Source organism: Carcharhinus amblyrhynchos, chromosome 14 (genome assembly GCF_965287045.1).
Source record: "Carcharhinus amblyrhynchos chromosome 14, sCarAmb.v2.hapA, whole genome shotgun sequence".
Classification (NCBI taxonomy): Eukaryota; Metazoa; Chordata; class Chondrichthyes; order Carcharhiniformes; family Carcharhinidae; genus Carcharhinus; species Carcharhinus amblyrhynchos.
This window is the reverse complement of record NC_137337.1, coordinates 38,746,882-38,762,657: the sequence shown is the minus strand read 5'-3', so window position 1 is coordinate 38,762,657 and position 15,776 is coordinate 38,746,882. Positions and strand designations below refer to the sequence as shown.

General features: G+C 42.9%; 2 protein-coding genes across 4 annotated transcripts in view; one reads left to right on the top strand and one right to left on the bottom strand.

Moving 5' to 3' along the window:
* Window positions 1-311: 311 nt before the first annotated feature.
* On the bottom strand, window positions 312-10,347 carry LOC145352619 (suppressor of cytokine signaling 4-like). The gene is made up of 2 exons (XM_080202741.1): window positions 10,180-10,347; window positions 312-2,586 (listed from the first exon to the last, which is right to left on the bottom strand). Exon 2 carries the CDS (start codon window positions 2,402-2,404, stop codon window positions 1,061-1,063), a length of 1,344 nt encoding a protein of 447 aa, XP_080058867.1. The 5' UTR covers window positions 2,405-2,586; window positions 10,180-10,347; the 3' UTR covers window positions 312-1,060.
* A 69-nt stretch (window positions 10,348-10,416) lies between these two features.
* wdhd1 (WD repeat and HMG-box DNA binding protein 1) overlaps window positions 10,417-15,776 on the top strand; it is a 63,094-nt gene continuing 57,734 nt past the window's right edge. For 2 of the 3 annotated variants that reach the window (XR_013888555.1, XM_080202739.1), the window contains exon 1: window positions 10,417-10,634. The gene's annotated coding sequence lies outside the window, so the exon portion shown is untranslated. Of the gene's footprint in view, window positions 10,635-14,531; window positions 14,657-15,776 lie in introns of all 3 variants that reach the window. The other variant, XM_080202740.1, reaches the window with a different exon arrangement.

Below are 15,776 nucleotides of genomic sequence, written 5' to 3'. Positions count from 1 at the left end.
CACATATCATGTAATAACTTGCGAACCTACATGCAAACAAAAGGTCCAAAGTGACTGTTTTCTATAGTATTTCTTTTTAACTGTTCATCATATTTATTAATGATGGGTTAGAGCCGCATATCCAATTTTCTGAGGATACAAAATAGGTGACATTGTAAGTAGTGTAGACCACACTTAAAATTGCAAAGATATTAATAGATTAAGTAAAAGAGCAAAAGTGTGGCTAATGGATTTCAATATAGGTAAGTATGATCCATTTGGACCTAAAAGGGATAGATCAGTGTACTTTCAGAGTGTTCTGCAAATGTGTCTGCACCCAAAAAGTCAATCTGATTGTTCCTTCCACAGATGTTGAACGACCTGTTGTCTTGTCTGCAGCATTTTCTGCTTTTGCTTCAGAGTTTCAGATCATGCATTGTGAAATATATTTAGTGGGATATTTGAATTTTTGCCAATATCTAATTTGCAACATTATGCAAAACAAAACTTCAAAGTGCATTATTTGTTAGAGATTTTACTCATGTAAAATTAATTTTAAAAATTACATTGCAACAATCCATGTTACATAATTAAAGCTTCAGATAACTTAGAAAATTATAGGTTAATGAACATCTTTGAAAGAGTACAAAAAAGTGCAAATAAAATTAAGATAGACATGTCAAATGTTTTCATGACTTTTAAAAAGTACACTTTACCATGAAAATCTTGGCTTCAGAACTGAACACTTTAAGTCTTTAATTTCCACCTCAACACGATAGGAGTGCTTTGTAGGCAAAAAAATCAAAAGTGTCGTAACCTACAGAAGACATGCACTAATGATTCATCTCATCAGACAAAGTACATTAGTTTAATTGCACTGATGAATCAGGAGAGAAAACTAATTGGAACACTCAGATAAAGTAGAAGATAATGTTTGAAAGTTAACAGTCTTCAAGCAAAAACTGTAGTGTAACAAAATAGAGTACCAGTAAAGTTCTCTTTAAGACAAACACTTAAGTTGCTTTGTGGCGTAGAAATGTTCCTGGTTGGTCTTTAAAAATCTTTCTTGTAGCTCTTAAATTTACCGATTACCTTTCAATCCTCCGTACCATTGTTGCGCACTGATCTTGAGCACCCTTATTTTTTGTTTGTAATGGTATTCCTTCAAGTAAGCTTTCAATGATGGTGGTATAGGAAGAGCATCAATTCCTTCATAGGTTGTGGATCTGCAAATTACAGCTCTGCAAAGGCGCTGAAGTGAAAATGGAAAAGTCCTGTTTAGGGGAAGTGACAACAGTGGTTCAAAAAACATACACGAGTTTGGATCCCTGTAATGTTCCAAAAGGCCAGTTACGCTGGGTGCATGAAAAACACAGGGATCACGGGCATCAAAGCTGAAGTTATGGTTCCACTGTTCAATTCTAGCATGGAGAGAGCGGCTGTACCGTCTAAAACTGACAGAGAAGAGGTAGTCCTCTTGGGCAGAGTCTCTGAGCAAATATGTACCTTCTGGTTTACCTTCTAACAGAGCCTCAGCTCCGTATCTATCCATTACACCCCAATAACATGGATTATTACTGATCCAAAATAGATCTGGGACTAAGCGGTAGATGTAGCCAAACTCTGTGTGGTATTTGTGAAAGGGTGCTAGCCAACTGCAATTATTCTCAAAGTCCAGTTTGGTATTATTGTGATTTTCAGAATCTGTGAATAGGGCCATCAGTTCCTCATCAGAGTCAGAATCATTCGAAGAAAATGTAGTGTTATTATTGCATGCTAATTTATTCATTCCGTGCTCCACTTCAGAGTTCTGATTGTGCAAAGCATTGATCTGAGAAATCACTTCAAATGTGTGAATTTGTGCAACTGGAGGGTCCACCTCTAGTTCAAAGCTCATTCGACATCCTTCTTCTAGCTCATGCTCATCAAATCCCACTGCTGAGCCTTCCCAGACTCCGCAACTTTGAGTCAATGGCACTGTGTGCCAATTAATCAAGTGCCATTTTTGAGCCAGCTCAGATCCTATTGGAAATGGACAATTATCCACCAACAGATCACTAATGTGTATTTTACTTTTGGAAACTAAAGCAGAGTTTTTATGGTTATGCACCTTAAGAGGGAAACACTGAGCTACTGCATCTTGAATCTTTTGTCTCAGTGATCGACTGGAAAGCCTGCGTGAACATGAATCTTCAAGATCCAGCTCAGGTCCAGGAGAGCTCAGTTTTCTCTCCCTTCTGGAAGCAGTTGAAGAAATCCCAGCAGCAGCCCCAGACCCTCCATCTGATGGGGTTTCCATTTTGGAAGAGCGTGAACGTTTCTTACCACTCCATGTATAACCGTCCCTTCGATCAACACTTTTCCCTTGGTTGACCTTGGGTTTTACATCCAGGTTTTGAGATGCTGCTCCGTTTTGTTGTGACATTCTTTTAACTAACTTTGAAACAGTGAGAAATTCACGTGTAGTCAATTAATTCAGGATCTCTGTTGCAGTTTGAATGGATAACAATGCCAAATTCACATTTATGGTTTTGCCAATTTTCACTAGAGCTATCTCATCTGACTGCCACACAGACAATTCCACCATGCTTTCTCAAATGAGAACATCTGCATAAAAAGAAAACAATTAGTGATTCACTCTTAATTAATAAAATAGTGATATGATAGACTGAATAGTTCTCATGTCAGCCTGGTTCAGTGGTAGAAGCTACCTCTTTGGTCAGAAGCTTACAAATTCAAACACTGAATGTTCAAGTCCCTTCACAAACTCACTCCTCCCTGCCGCTATAATCTTAAACCCTGGAACCATCTAAAAGGTTGGGCAGACAGGAAAGTAGGGCTGAGAGCACAACCAGACCCGCCATGATGCTGCTATCCAATGGTGGAGTAAGCGCAATGGACTGAATGGCCTACTCCTGCCCATACGTTCCTCCAATTCTGGCATTCTATGCATTCTTCACTCCCAATCAATCTTGCAAAACTGGCAGCTGCACTTCTCAGCTGTTTAAGCTCCAAACTGCAATTGACTCCCTAAACCTCTCTACCTCCAAAACTCTGCTTAATAAACAAGTTGCTAGTCAACCGTTGGCATCAATTTTTGTCTGATTATAAATCTGTGATGTGCCATGAACCATTTTTTGATGTTAAGATGCTATTTATACGCAAGTTGCTGTTGTTGCTGCATTCTTATCTAAGCTGATGTTGCCATCTATCTTTTACATCTGTCAGAGGAATCATGAATCATCTGATTAAATGCTTAAATGATGCCCCCTACTGAACTGAAGCATCAGTCTAGATACTGTACTTAAGATTCTGCAGGAGGGCTGAAGCTATGATCTCTGACTAAGACGCAATAGTGCTATCACTGAACCAAGGCTGATACTAAATAAATTTGAAAGTAGAGAGCCACTTTAATAAATATTATTCCAAGAAAACAAAACTGGATAACAAAAATAATGAAGTATCACAGATTGAAGCATATTCACGCCTCATGCAAGGCGAACACTGATTATAGCCACGCCTTTGAGATGAGGCCAAGCATTTGATCTCCTATGTCACTATCAGTAACAAGAAGACAAGGACAAAGTAGGTAGATTTTACAATTGTGAAACACTGGAATAAAAACTGGATGGATTCGGTAATACGACACAATTTACTCTGCCAGACTATGTGAAAATGAAAATTTAAGCCAATAATTCATACTATTCAGGGAATAGTGGATAGTGATTGAGATTTACAGCATTTATGTATTCAGGGCCTGAACCAGCAACCCTGAAAGGCTGGCCTGACTAATCATTTGTGACATCACCACATGATTAATATCCCATTTCTCAACTTGAAGACGTGAAACGCCAAAATATATTTCATGGATGTTTCTACTCAAGCTTAGCTGTGTCACCTGCCAGTTAACTCGCTTTGAGTTAAATGATGAGAAATGATTACAAGGTTAAAAGGTGGGTTTCCTCCCACATTCCAAAGATATGCATGTTAGGTGCGTTGGCCATGCTAAATTGCCCGTTAACGTTCTGGGATGCACAGGTTAGAGGGATTAGCGGGATAAATATATGGGATTAGAGGGATAAGGCCTAAGTAGAATTGTTTTTGGCGCAGACTCAATGGGCTGAATGGCCTACTTCTGCACTGTAGGGTTTGTATGGTGAATTGATCAAAGTTTTCAAAATATTAAGGGAAATTAATACGGTAGACAGGAAAACTGTGTGTCAGTTGAGGAGTAAAGGACTGGAGCCATAGTCAAAAAAATGGGAATGAAATTAGGAAATATTTCTTCAAGGTAGAAGTTTAGAACTCCTTTCTGAAAATGGTAATTGATGCTGGATTAATTGTTAAATTTAAAATTGACATTGATAGACTTATGTTACTACAAGATAGGGATAGAATCCACTTGAAGGATATGGGATAAAAAGGCAAGTACATGGAGTTTATTTGCAGGGCAGTTACGGTCTCACAAGATAGTGAAACAGGCCTAAGGGATTTAATGATCTACCCCACTCAGATGTCCCCATACAACGTCCCCATACAACGTATTGCAGACCTCACACAAACCTCTTCTTCTACACAATACATAATAGTTGAAACAATTTGATTATTGACTATACAATGCTGTCATTGGAATGGTCACTTTGTAGGTGGTATCATTGGTCTAATAGTACAAACTATGTCGCCAATGAGATGCCAATTTAAAAAATTAACAAATTCTAACTAGAAGGTCCAGGACCTGCTGTTCTGACCAGCTAAAATATGGGCAACTGTAACATTCCCATCTATCTGCACTTTCATCTTATGCTACAGGTGCTCGGGTATCTCATGCTCAGACACAATAAGCTGATGAGCATGTCCACCCAGTTGACTGATTAAGGGGATAGGACTTCAGTTTAAAATAAAGCATGTCTTCAGAATGGATGATGATACAATTTGCCTTCTACTTCAAAAATCAGTTAGGTTATTATTCAAATAAGGAAGACTGTTATCAGCAAACCTAACAGAATATAATCAACATTCATTGTTGATTCTGTAAGTGTCATATGATAACGCTGAATTTATGAATGGCATAAATGTGATATGAAAATCCTCAATGAGAAACTAAGCGATACTCAAATTTACACAGCCTCAGCCAAAGGATGCCCAAATACATAACTCAGCACTGGAAGAATCAGCTCAAAATTGACAAGTTGCTGGAAAGCAAAATAAAACTCCCCTCCAATTCGATCTTCAAGTTTGCTGACGACACCACCATAGAGGGTCGGATGTCAAACAATGATGAGACAGAGTACAGGAATAAGTTGAGAATGTGGTGAACTGGAGAGGCAACAATAACCTCTACCTCAATGTCATCAAAACAAAGATTGTCATCGACTTCAGGAAGCATAAAGGAGAACATGCCCCCATCTAGCTCAATGCGGATGAAGTAGGAAGGGTCGGGAGCTTCAAATTTTTAGGCGTCCAGATCACCAACAATCTGTCCTGGTCCCCCATGCTAACACTATTGTTAAGAAAGCCCACCAATGCCTCTATTTTCTCAGAGGACTAAGGAAATTTGGCATGTCAGCTATGACTCTCACCAACTTTTACATATGCACCATAGAAAGCATTCTTTCTGGTTGCATCACTACTTGATATGGCTTCTGCTCTGCCCAAGACTGCAAGGAACTACAAAAGATTGTGAATGTAACCCAATCCATCACACAATCCAGCCTCCCATCCACTGACTCTGTCTACACTTCCTGCTGCCTCAGCAAAGCGGACTGCATAACTAAGGGACCCACGCACCCCGGACATTCCCTCTTCCACCTTCTTCCTTCGGGAAAAAGATACAAAGGTCTGAGATCACATACCAACTGACTCAAGAACAGCTTCTTCCCTGCTGCTGTCAGACCTTTGAATGGGCTTACCTTGCATTAAGTTGATTTTTCTCTGTATCCTAGCTATGACTGTAACACTACATTCTGCACTCTCTCGTTTCCTTCTCTACGAACAGTATGTTTTGTCTGTATAGCATGCAAGAAGCAATGCTTTTCACTGTATGTTAATACATGTGACAATAATAAATCAAATCAAAATCAAATAGAATGACACTTTGCGTGCATCAAAACAGGCATAAATTCATAAACGACTTCAGATCGTGAAATCTATCCTCATTTTAATATTTTTTTGCCAAGTGCCAATCATGTCTTTGCTTTCCTTTTATTCTGCTATTAACTCTGGATCAATACTTTGTTACTTTACTACAACCTTTACCCCTCCCTTTGCCTTTCGTTCTATGATTCTGTCATTTATTCTCTCCGAATCTATTCCTGATCTTTCTTACCTGACAGCATGAAACACATCACATCTCTACCGCTTATCAATTCCATATTGGACTCAAAAGCATGACTCTGCTTTTCCCTCTTCACAGATGCTGCCAGACCTGCTGGGTTTTTTCAGCACTTTCTATTTTTATTTCAGATTTCCAGCAGTTGTGGTATTTTGCTTTTATATAATTGGCATAAACTTGTGTGACTTTTGGCTTGGATTTAGATCTAATAAAATAGAAAATCATGCTAAAGTAGTCAATAGGGACATGATGGTATAAAAGAACAGCCAAAAATTTCTGAGGAATACTGAGATAGAAGAGCAGTAGTTTTTGGAATTGATATCTAATATAGACAATAATATTTATCTTGGAAACTGAGAAAGGCGTATTTGGTAAATTGTTTAAATCCCAGTTTCCTGAAATTCAAGTGGGTGAAATTACACTAAATAATCTCAGATAGAGTGGTGAAGTCTGCCAAAAGGGCATTCAACATAATAAGACCATAAGATATAGGAGCAGAATTTGATCACTCGACCCTTCGAGTCTGTTCTGCCACTCAATCATGGTTGATATTTTTCTCATCCCCATTCTCCTGCCTTTTCCCCATTACACCTGACCCTCTTGATTAATCAAGAACCTATCCATATCTGTCTTAAAGGCACTCAATGACCTGGCTCTGCAGCCTTCTGCGGAAAAAAGTTCCACAGATTCACCACTCTCTGGCTGAAGAAATTCCTCCTCATCGCTGTTTTAAATGATCATCCTGTAGCCTGAGGTTGTGCCCTCTGGTTTTAGATTTTCCTACTAGTGGAAACATCCTCTCCACATCCACCCTACCCAGGCTTCGCAGTATCCTGTAAGTTTCAATAAGATCCCATCTCAACCTTCTAAACTCTAATAAGTATTAACCCAGGGTCCTCAACCATTCCTCATACATGCTTTCATATTTAACAAGATGTTTAAACATCTTAGTGTTTACCCCAGTCCAACGCTGGCATCTCTACTTCATATTTAGCAGCAGGGGAGGTGTCAAAGGAGCAGCATCCACTTACAGCAATGTCTTTAGGAGTCAACAGTTCCATATTTTCTCTACACATCTGACCCAACATCCAGAACCGTGAAAGAATTATTGAGTTCTATTCTTCGTTCATGGATGAATTGGATGTTATTTAGTCACTTTACCCTGAAGAAACTTACAATTTTCTAACGTGTTTAGTTTTTTTTACTCCAATTCAGAGTCTCAACAAGTTGAGACATTCCCAATCCAAGCTGACAAGACAGGGCTCTCACCTCCTGTCTTGGGCTTGATCAGAAAGCTTGAGCTTGGGGCTTTTGCTACAAATAAACCTGTTTGGACTTTAAACTGGTGTCGTGGGATTACTTTCTGCTTTACCCCCATCCAACACCGGCATTTCCACATCTTGGGCTTAATCTACATGATCCAAGCTGATTGGAGTAGGTATAGTTCCTCCTAAAAGGCTCTTCCTCCTCTCATTTGCATCTTAGCCAAAAGGCCGAGATGCTGCTTTTTAAAAATTGCTTCAAATGAAGCTGAAATGTAACCTAATGACTTCAACAAAGTACACCATGTTGATATTACACTTGATCTTAGCCAAAAGGCTGAGTGTGCAGGAGGAACTTGAAGATTCTGTTCACTATTGATACATTTGTAACATACTTTACAGCACTCAGTCAGGGACAACGTGCTAAGTTGCATCAGTATCTGCTTATTATTTTTCAGTCACAAAATCTAAAGAGAAGAAACTATTGCTACAGTGCCAGACGGCATTAAGATTTAAATATTGCAATTGACAGTTAGTCAAGAGGGAACAAGTGCTACGGGGATGAGGGTGGGAACTTAGCTTTGGTCTAAGGGACTGGAATTGGAAGTGCAAGGGCCCTGGGAATAATGTTGAGGCAGAAGTGCAGTTTGCTAAGAAAGGAGGCAAGTAGGGTGTAAGGAATTAGTATTGGGGTTAACATTTGAAGTGAATGGAGCGACAATTTTGGGGGGGGGGGAAGAAGGAGAAGATGGGGGGGGAAGAAGGAGAAGATGGGGGGGAAGAAGGAGAAGATGGGGGGGGAAGAAGGAGAAGATGGGGGGGGGGAAGAAGGAGATGATGGGGGGGGGGAAGAAGGAGATGATGGGGGGGGGAAGAAGGAGATGATGGGGGGGGGGAAAGAAGGAGATGATGGGGGGGGAAAGAAGGAGAAGATGGGGGGGGAAAGAAGGAGAAGATGGGGGGGGAAAGAAGGAGAAGATGGGGGGGGAAAGAAGGAGAAGATGGGGGGGGGGGAAGAAGGAGATGATGGGGGGGGGGAAGAAGGAGATGATGGGGGGGGGGAAGAAGGAGATGATGGGGGGGGGGAAGAAGGAGATGATGGGGGGGGGGAAGAAGGAGATGATGGGGGGGGGGAAGAAGGAGATGATGGGGGGGGGGAAGAAGGAGATGATGGGGGGGGGGAAGAAGGAGATGATGGGGGGGGGGAAGAAGGAGATGATGGGGGGGGGGAAGAAGGAGATGATGGGGGGGGGAAGAAGGAGATGATGGGGGGGGGAAGAAGGAGAAGATGGGGGGGGAAAGAAGGAGAAGATGGGGGGGGGAAAGAAGGAGAAGATGGGGGGGGAAAGAAGGAGAAGATGGGGGGGGAAAGAAGGAGAAGATGGGGGGGGAAGAAGGAGAAGATGGGGGGGGAAAGGAGAAGATGGGGGGGGAAGAAGGAGAAGATGGGGGGGGAAGAAGGAGAAGATGGGGGGGGGGAAGAAGGAGAAGATGGGGGGGGGAAGAAGGAGAAGATGGGGGGGGGAAGAAGGAGAAGATGGGGGGGGGAAGAAGGAGAAGATGGGGGGGGGGAAGAAGGAGAAGATGGGGGGGGGAAGAAGGAGAAGATGGGGGGGGAAAGAAGGAGAAGATGGGGGGGGAAAGAAGGAGAAGATGGGGGGGGGAAAGAAGGAGAAGATGGGGGGGGGAAAGAAGGAGAAGATGGGGGGGGGAAAGAAGGAGAAGATGGGGGGGGGAAAGAAGGAGAAGATGGGGGGGGGAAAGAAGGAGAAGATGGGGGGGGGAAAGAAGGAGAAGATGGGGGGGGGAAAGAAGGAGAAGATGGGGGGGGGAAAGAAGGAGAAGATGGGGGGGGAAAGAAGGAGAAGATGGGGGGGGAAAGGAGAAGATGGGGGGGGAAAGGAGAAGATGGGGGGGGGAAGAAGGAGAAGATGGGGGGGAAAGAAGGAGAAGATGGGGGGGAAAGAAGGAGAAGATGGGGGGGAAAGAAGGAGAAGATGGGGGGGGAAAGGAGAAGATGGGGGGGGAAAGGAGAAGATGGGGGGGGGAAAGATGGGAGAAGGGGGAAGGAGAAGATGGGGGGGGAAGAAGGAGAAGATGGGGGGGAAAGAAGGAGAAGATGGGGGGGGAAAGAAGGAGAAGATGGGGGGGGAAGAAGGAGAAGATGGGGGGGGAAAGAAGGAGAAGATGGGGGGGGGAAGAGAGAAGTGGGGGGGGAAGAAGGAGAAGATGGGGGGGAAAGAAGGAGAAGATGGGGGGGGAAGAAGGAGAAGATGGGGGGGAAAAAGGAGAAGATGGGGGGGGAAAAAGGAGAAGATGGGGGGAAGAAGGAGAAGATGGGGGGAAGAAGGAGAAGATGGGGGAGAAGAAGAGCAGAGGAGGTGATGGGGGTAAGAAGAGGGGTGAAGAAGGGTGCTGATGGCGGAGGGGGAACTGGGGGGTAATAGGGGGAAGAGGGGAGTTGATGGGGGAATAGGGGACGTGATGGCGGAGGGAGGGAACAGGGGTGTAATGGGGAGGGGAAGAGGAGGAGATATAGGTGGGGCTAACACCGTTCCGTTCTCCCTGCTGCCATTCTGTATCCATTGCCAACGGTTTTATTGTTACCTGTCACAAGCCGCCATCACGATGCTCCCCGGCTCCCGGAGCTGCTTCAAGGGAAGGGGCGGGGTCCGGGCCAACCCACGTGATCAGTAACCACAACTCCCTCAGTGACATCAGCTGGTTCCGCGTGACCAGTAACCACACCCCTCAGTGACGTCAGCAGGATCCACGTGACCGCACGACCTCAGTGACTGGGATGTGACGTCAGAGCAAGTCACCCCCGTCCATGTCCCGGATTAATATTAAAGAAAAGGAAAAGTTTCTAAATTAGTGGCAAATCTGATTAAGTTAAACTAAAATCCAGTTTAATAACCCATATTGTTTATAGTTTATATTTCCTGCGGTTTTTTAAAATCTGACTCCCTCAGTGACGTGTAGGAGGAGGCGGTTGGCGGGAAAGTTTGTGAGGAATTTGTCAGCGGCTGAAATCGGAGAGAGTCCGGGATCAGGCAGCCTGAGTGAGTCAAAATGTGTGATAGAATAATGCACAAGAAAATCCTGCAAGGGAAAGATGAACCAGGGACATATTTACGAGCTAATACTCAGAATGAGCACAGTAAGAAGATACACAACACCAGGTTAAAGTCCAACAGGTTTATTTGGTAGCGAAAGTCACCAAGTTTTCGGAGCGCTGCCCTTTCATCAGGTGGATGGGAGTTCTGATCACAAACAGGGCATATAAAGACCCAAAGTCAGTTTACAAAATAATGATTGGAATGTGAGTCTTTACAGGTAATTAAATCTTAATGGTGCAGACAGTGTGAATGGAGAGAGGCTTAAGCACAGGTTAAAGAGATGTGTATTGTTTCCAGACAGGACAGTGAGCGATTGCAAGCCCAGGCAAGTTGTGGGGGTTACAGATAGTGTGACATGAATCCAAGATCCCAGTTGAGGCTGTCCTCACGTGTGGAACTTCGGTATCTGTCCGCTCAGCGACTCTGCGCTGTAGTATTATCATGAAGGCCACCTCGGAGAATGCTTACCGGAAGATCAGAGGCTGAATGCCTGTGACCGCTGAAGTGTTCGCTACAGGAAGAGAGCACTCTTGCCTGGTGATTGCCGAGCGGTGTTCGTTCATCCGTTGTCGTAGCTCCTGCATGGTCTCCCCAATGTACCATGCCTTGGGACATCCTTGCCTGCAGCGTACCTGATATGCTACATTACGACATCAGATGAATGAACATCGCTCGACAATCACCAGGTGTTCTCTTCCTGTTGGCGAATGCTTCAGTGGTCACGGGCATTCAGCCTTTGATCTTCAGGTAAGCGTTCTCCAAGGCGGCCTTCGTAACACATGACACCACAGAGTCGCTGAACAGAGACTGATAGCCAAGTTCCGCACACATGAGGATGGCCTCAACTGGGATCTTGGGTTCGTATCACACTATCTGTAACCCCCACAACTTGCCTGGACTTGCAAAATTTCTCTAACTGTCCTGTCTGGGGACGATACCCATCTCTCTAACTTGTGCTTAACACGCTCTCCACTCACATTGTCTGTACCTTTGAGACTTGACTACTTGTGAAGATTCACGTTCCGACCGTTATTTTGTAAATTGAGTTTATGTCTTTATATGCCCTGTTTGTGAACAGAACTCCCACTCACCTGATGAAGGAACAGCAAGCACTCCGAAACCTCGTGGTTTTTGCTACCAAACAAACCTATTGGATTTTAATCTGATGTTGCGAGAGTTCTTATTGTGTTTACCCCAGTCCAATGTCGGCATCTCAACATTATGACCGCCCTCGGAATACGGTCACTGAGTTGACGGCACAAATGTATATGATTTGGTGGAGATTACTGAAACATAGTGACAGGAGGACTGGGAACTGAATATGCAAGGGTACTCAGTGTTCTGAAAGGATAAACAGGATGGAAGAGGAAGTGGAGTTGCTTTATTGGTTAAAGATAACATCAAGGTTGCATTAAGAAATGATAATAGCACTAATGGTGGCACAGTGGTTAGCGCTACTGCCTCACAGCTCTAGCCACCGAAGTTCGATTCCTGTCTTGGGTCACTGTTGTTTAGAATCTGCACATTATTCCAGTGTCTGTGTGGGTTTCCTCTGGGTGCTCCGGTTTCCTCCCACAGTCCAAAGATATGCTCGTAGTGAACTGTGATGTGCAAGGTTAGATTAGTGGGGTAAATGTGTGGGGTTGTGGGGATCGGGTATGGGGGGGTATTGTGCAGACTTGATAGACCTCATTCTGCATTGTAGGGTTTCTATGACTATCATAGATTCTCTACAATGTATAAAGGGGCATTTGGCCATTGAGTCTGCATCAACAACAATTGCACCCAATCCACCCCCATCCCTGCCGTAACCCTTGCGCATTTACCTTGTCAATCCCCCTGACACTAAGGCAATTTAGCATAGCCAGTCAACCCAACCTGCACATCTTTGGACCGTGGGAGGAAACTGGAGCACCTGGAGGAAATCCAGGTAGACATGGGGAGAATGTGCAAACTCCGCATAGTGACCCAAGGCTGGAATTGAACCTGACTGCCTGGCGCTGTGAGGCAGTAGTGCTAATCATGGTGCTGCCAACACATTGAATCAATCTGGGTGGAAATAAAAAAACAAAGGAAAAAGACCTCTTGGTAGGAGTAACTTACAGGCCCCCCAACAATTCTTCCAAAGTGGGGCGTAGTATAAATTATGAGGGCTTGTGAGAAGAGGTAATGAGCAGTAATCATGGGTTCTTTTAACATGCATATTGACTGGATCAGTCAAATTGGCAAAGGTAGCTTCAAGGAAGATTTCATAGTGTATGAGGGATTGTTTCTTAGAGCAATATGTTATGGAACCAACCAGGAAACAGATTTAGTATTCGGTAACAAGGAAGGGTTAATAAATAGTCTTGTTATTAAAGATCCTCTTGAAAAGAGTGATCACAGCATGCTAGAATTTCAGATTCAGATTATGTGAGAGAAGACCCGAGGGCCATTCTAGAGTTTTAGTGTTGGGAAAGAGTTGACCGAAGCAAACTCAGCAGAAATAATTAAGGGCAGGACAGTTGAGGAACAATGGCAGATGTTCAGGGAGTTATTGAATACCTTTCAATTGAACTATATTCCTCAGAGGAAAAGAAATTATAAAAGGAATAAAAATCCTTCCATGGCTAGACAAGGCAGTCAAAGAGGACATAAAGACAAAAACTAGCGCATATCAAACTGCAAAAGCTACTGGTAAGTTGGAGGATTGGGAGAACTTTAAGGTTCAACAAAAGGCTATTAAATAGAATCAAAAAATCTAAGATGAACTATGAAAGGAAACTAGTAGAAAACATAAATACAGATGCTAAAAACTTCTATAAGTATATAAAGAAGGACAGAAGTTAAAGTAAATGTTGATCCTTTAGGGGATGATATTGGTGAGGTATTAATGGGTAACGCAGCTGGCGGAGGCACTAAATCAATATTTTGCCTCTGTCTTCATGGTTGAGAATAATTAAGAGTTTCCAAAAACTGTTAATGCAGAGGAGCTTAGTGCAATAACTATCACCAGGGAGAAGATATTGAATAAACTAAGAGGATTAAAGGCAGATAAATCTCTGGGACCTGATGGCCTGCACCCGAGGGTATTAAAGGAGGTGGCAGCAGAGAAAATGGATGCATTGGTTGTGATATTTCAAAATTCCTTGGATTCTGGTAAGGTGTCAGTGAAATGGAAACATGCTAATGTGATGCCCCTATTCAAAAAGGGAAGGAAGCAAAAAGTCGGAAACTATAGGCCGGTTAGCTTGATCTCTAGTTGGGAAGTTGCAGGAATCAATCATTTGAGGAGATGACTGAGCATTTGGAAAGACAAAGCTCAATCCACCATTGTCAGCATGGTTTTATCAAGGGTAAGTCATGCTTGACAAACTTGCTCGAATCCTTTGAGGACATAACCAACAAGGTGGATAGTGAGGAACCTGTGGATGTGGTATATCTGGACTTCCAGAAGACATTTGATGAGTGCTACAAAAGGCTGATCCAGAAAGTGACATCACAGGAGATTGGGGGTAGACTACAGAGGAGGTTCACCACATTGATTTCAGGGATGAAAGAGTTGACGTATGAGGAGAGATTAAACAGTTTAAGCTTATAATAGCTGGAGCTTAGAAGGATGAGAGGGGATCTGATTAAAATATATAACTATCTTGAAAGGGATTGATAAAGTAAATGTAGACCAAGTGTTTCATCTTATGGGGCAATCTCGAACAAGAGGTCACAGGTATAGGTTGAAAGCTGGTAGATTTTAAAATGATAGGCTGTTTGAATGATGGACCGATGATGATGATGAGGCGGCCTCTCAAACATCATTCTGTGGCAGTGTATTGACTTGTTTTGTTCTGTTCAAAAATGCAGTTCCACTTTGGTTGAAGGGATTTGCAGTGGGGATTCGTTGTTGTGTATGGCACTGAGTAAGACTGACACATGCTCAGTTAATTGCACGCAGTATTGAACCATCTTTACTTACATCTCTCTACCAGGTGAGGACAGTATATATGTGTTCAGATCTGGTAGTAACATTTTAATGTAAAATATTTTTTCAGTGGGTACAGCCATACAGCCAATATGTCTTATTGTGTAAAATGTAAAGTGCAGATGGTGCCTTTGTGATATTGTCATTGAACCACTGATCCATTTAATAACCAATTATACCTACTATTGCTGTAAAAACCCACTTAGTTCACTGATGACCTTTGGTGAAGGAAATCTGCTTTTCTTTCTTAACCTGACCTCTAGGTGACTTCAGACATATTGCAATTTGGTGGACTCTTAATTGCCCCCTGAAATTGCCTGGACAATTACCACAAAAACCCTTGTCTGGGAAATTTGTTGCTGGGGAGCAAGGATGTTCTTGTTTAAAGAAATGAGATGAGTTAAAGGAGAAACTTTTCAATCAGCAAACACATTCCGTCAGATGGAGGAGAGTGGTAGTTGATGGAAACTGGTTGGACTTCCATTCAAGGGAGAAATGGAGATTCCACATACCATCCTGTGATGAGACATCTATGGTGCAGAAATAGTTGAGGCCAAGACGTTGGAAACTTTTGAATTGACAGGCAGAGGTTCTGAACTGTCATGGATGTGGGCGAGAAGATTCTGGAAAGGAGAAGAAAAGATTAGGTCAAGGTTGGAAGATATCAGTTCAGGGATGCAGGGGAAAGAACACGTTGCAATGATGGGGCTGTTTATGGATTGTGAAAAGGAGGTAGCAGTAAGCTCTGTGTCATTTGTGACTTTGGTTAAGGCCTGTTGGAACATGGAAACCTGACCTTAAAGGATTTGCGTAAAGTTGAAAGAGAGCTGGATATAAGTCTGAGGCAAAAACAATTCAGGAAAGTTGGATGTGGAATGATAGTGTTTGACAGAGCTATTGTGGGAAGATACTTCAGAAAAGAAAGCAAGCAGACTTGTTTTTGCACAGTGCATTTTGTTACCCCAGGATGTCCCAAAACACTTCTCAGCAAAAGCATCACGTTTAGGTCAGAAGCGTTGCATAACATCAATGTGATACTGATCGGGTAATCTGTTTTTGTGCTGTTGATTTGAGGGAAAAGAATTAGCCAAGTCAGGAGAGGAGAATTTCCCTGTTCTTCTTGCAAT

Excerpts from the sequence above, each read along its gene's own strand:
- LOC145352619 (XM_080202741.1), bottom strand. The coding sequence starts at position 2,404 with ATGTCACAACAAAACGGAGCAGCATCTCAAAACCTGGATGTAAAACCC.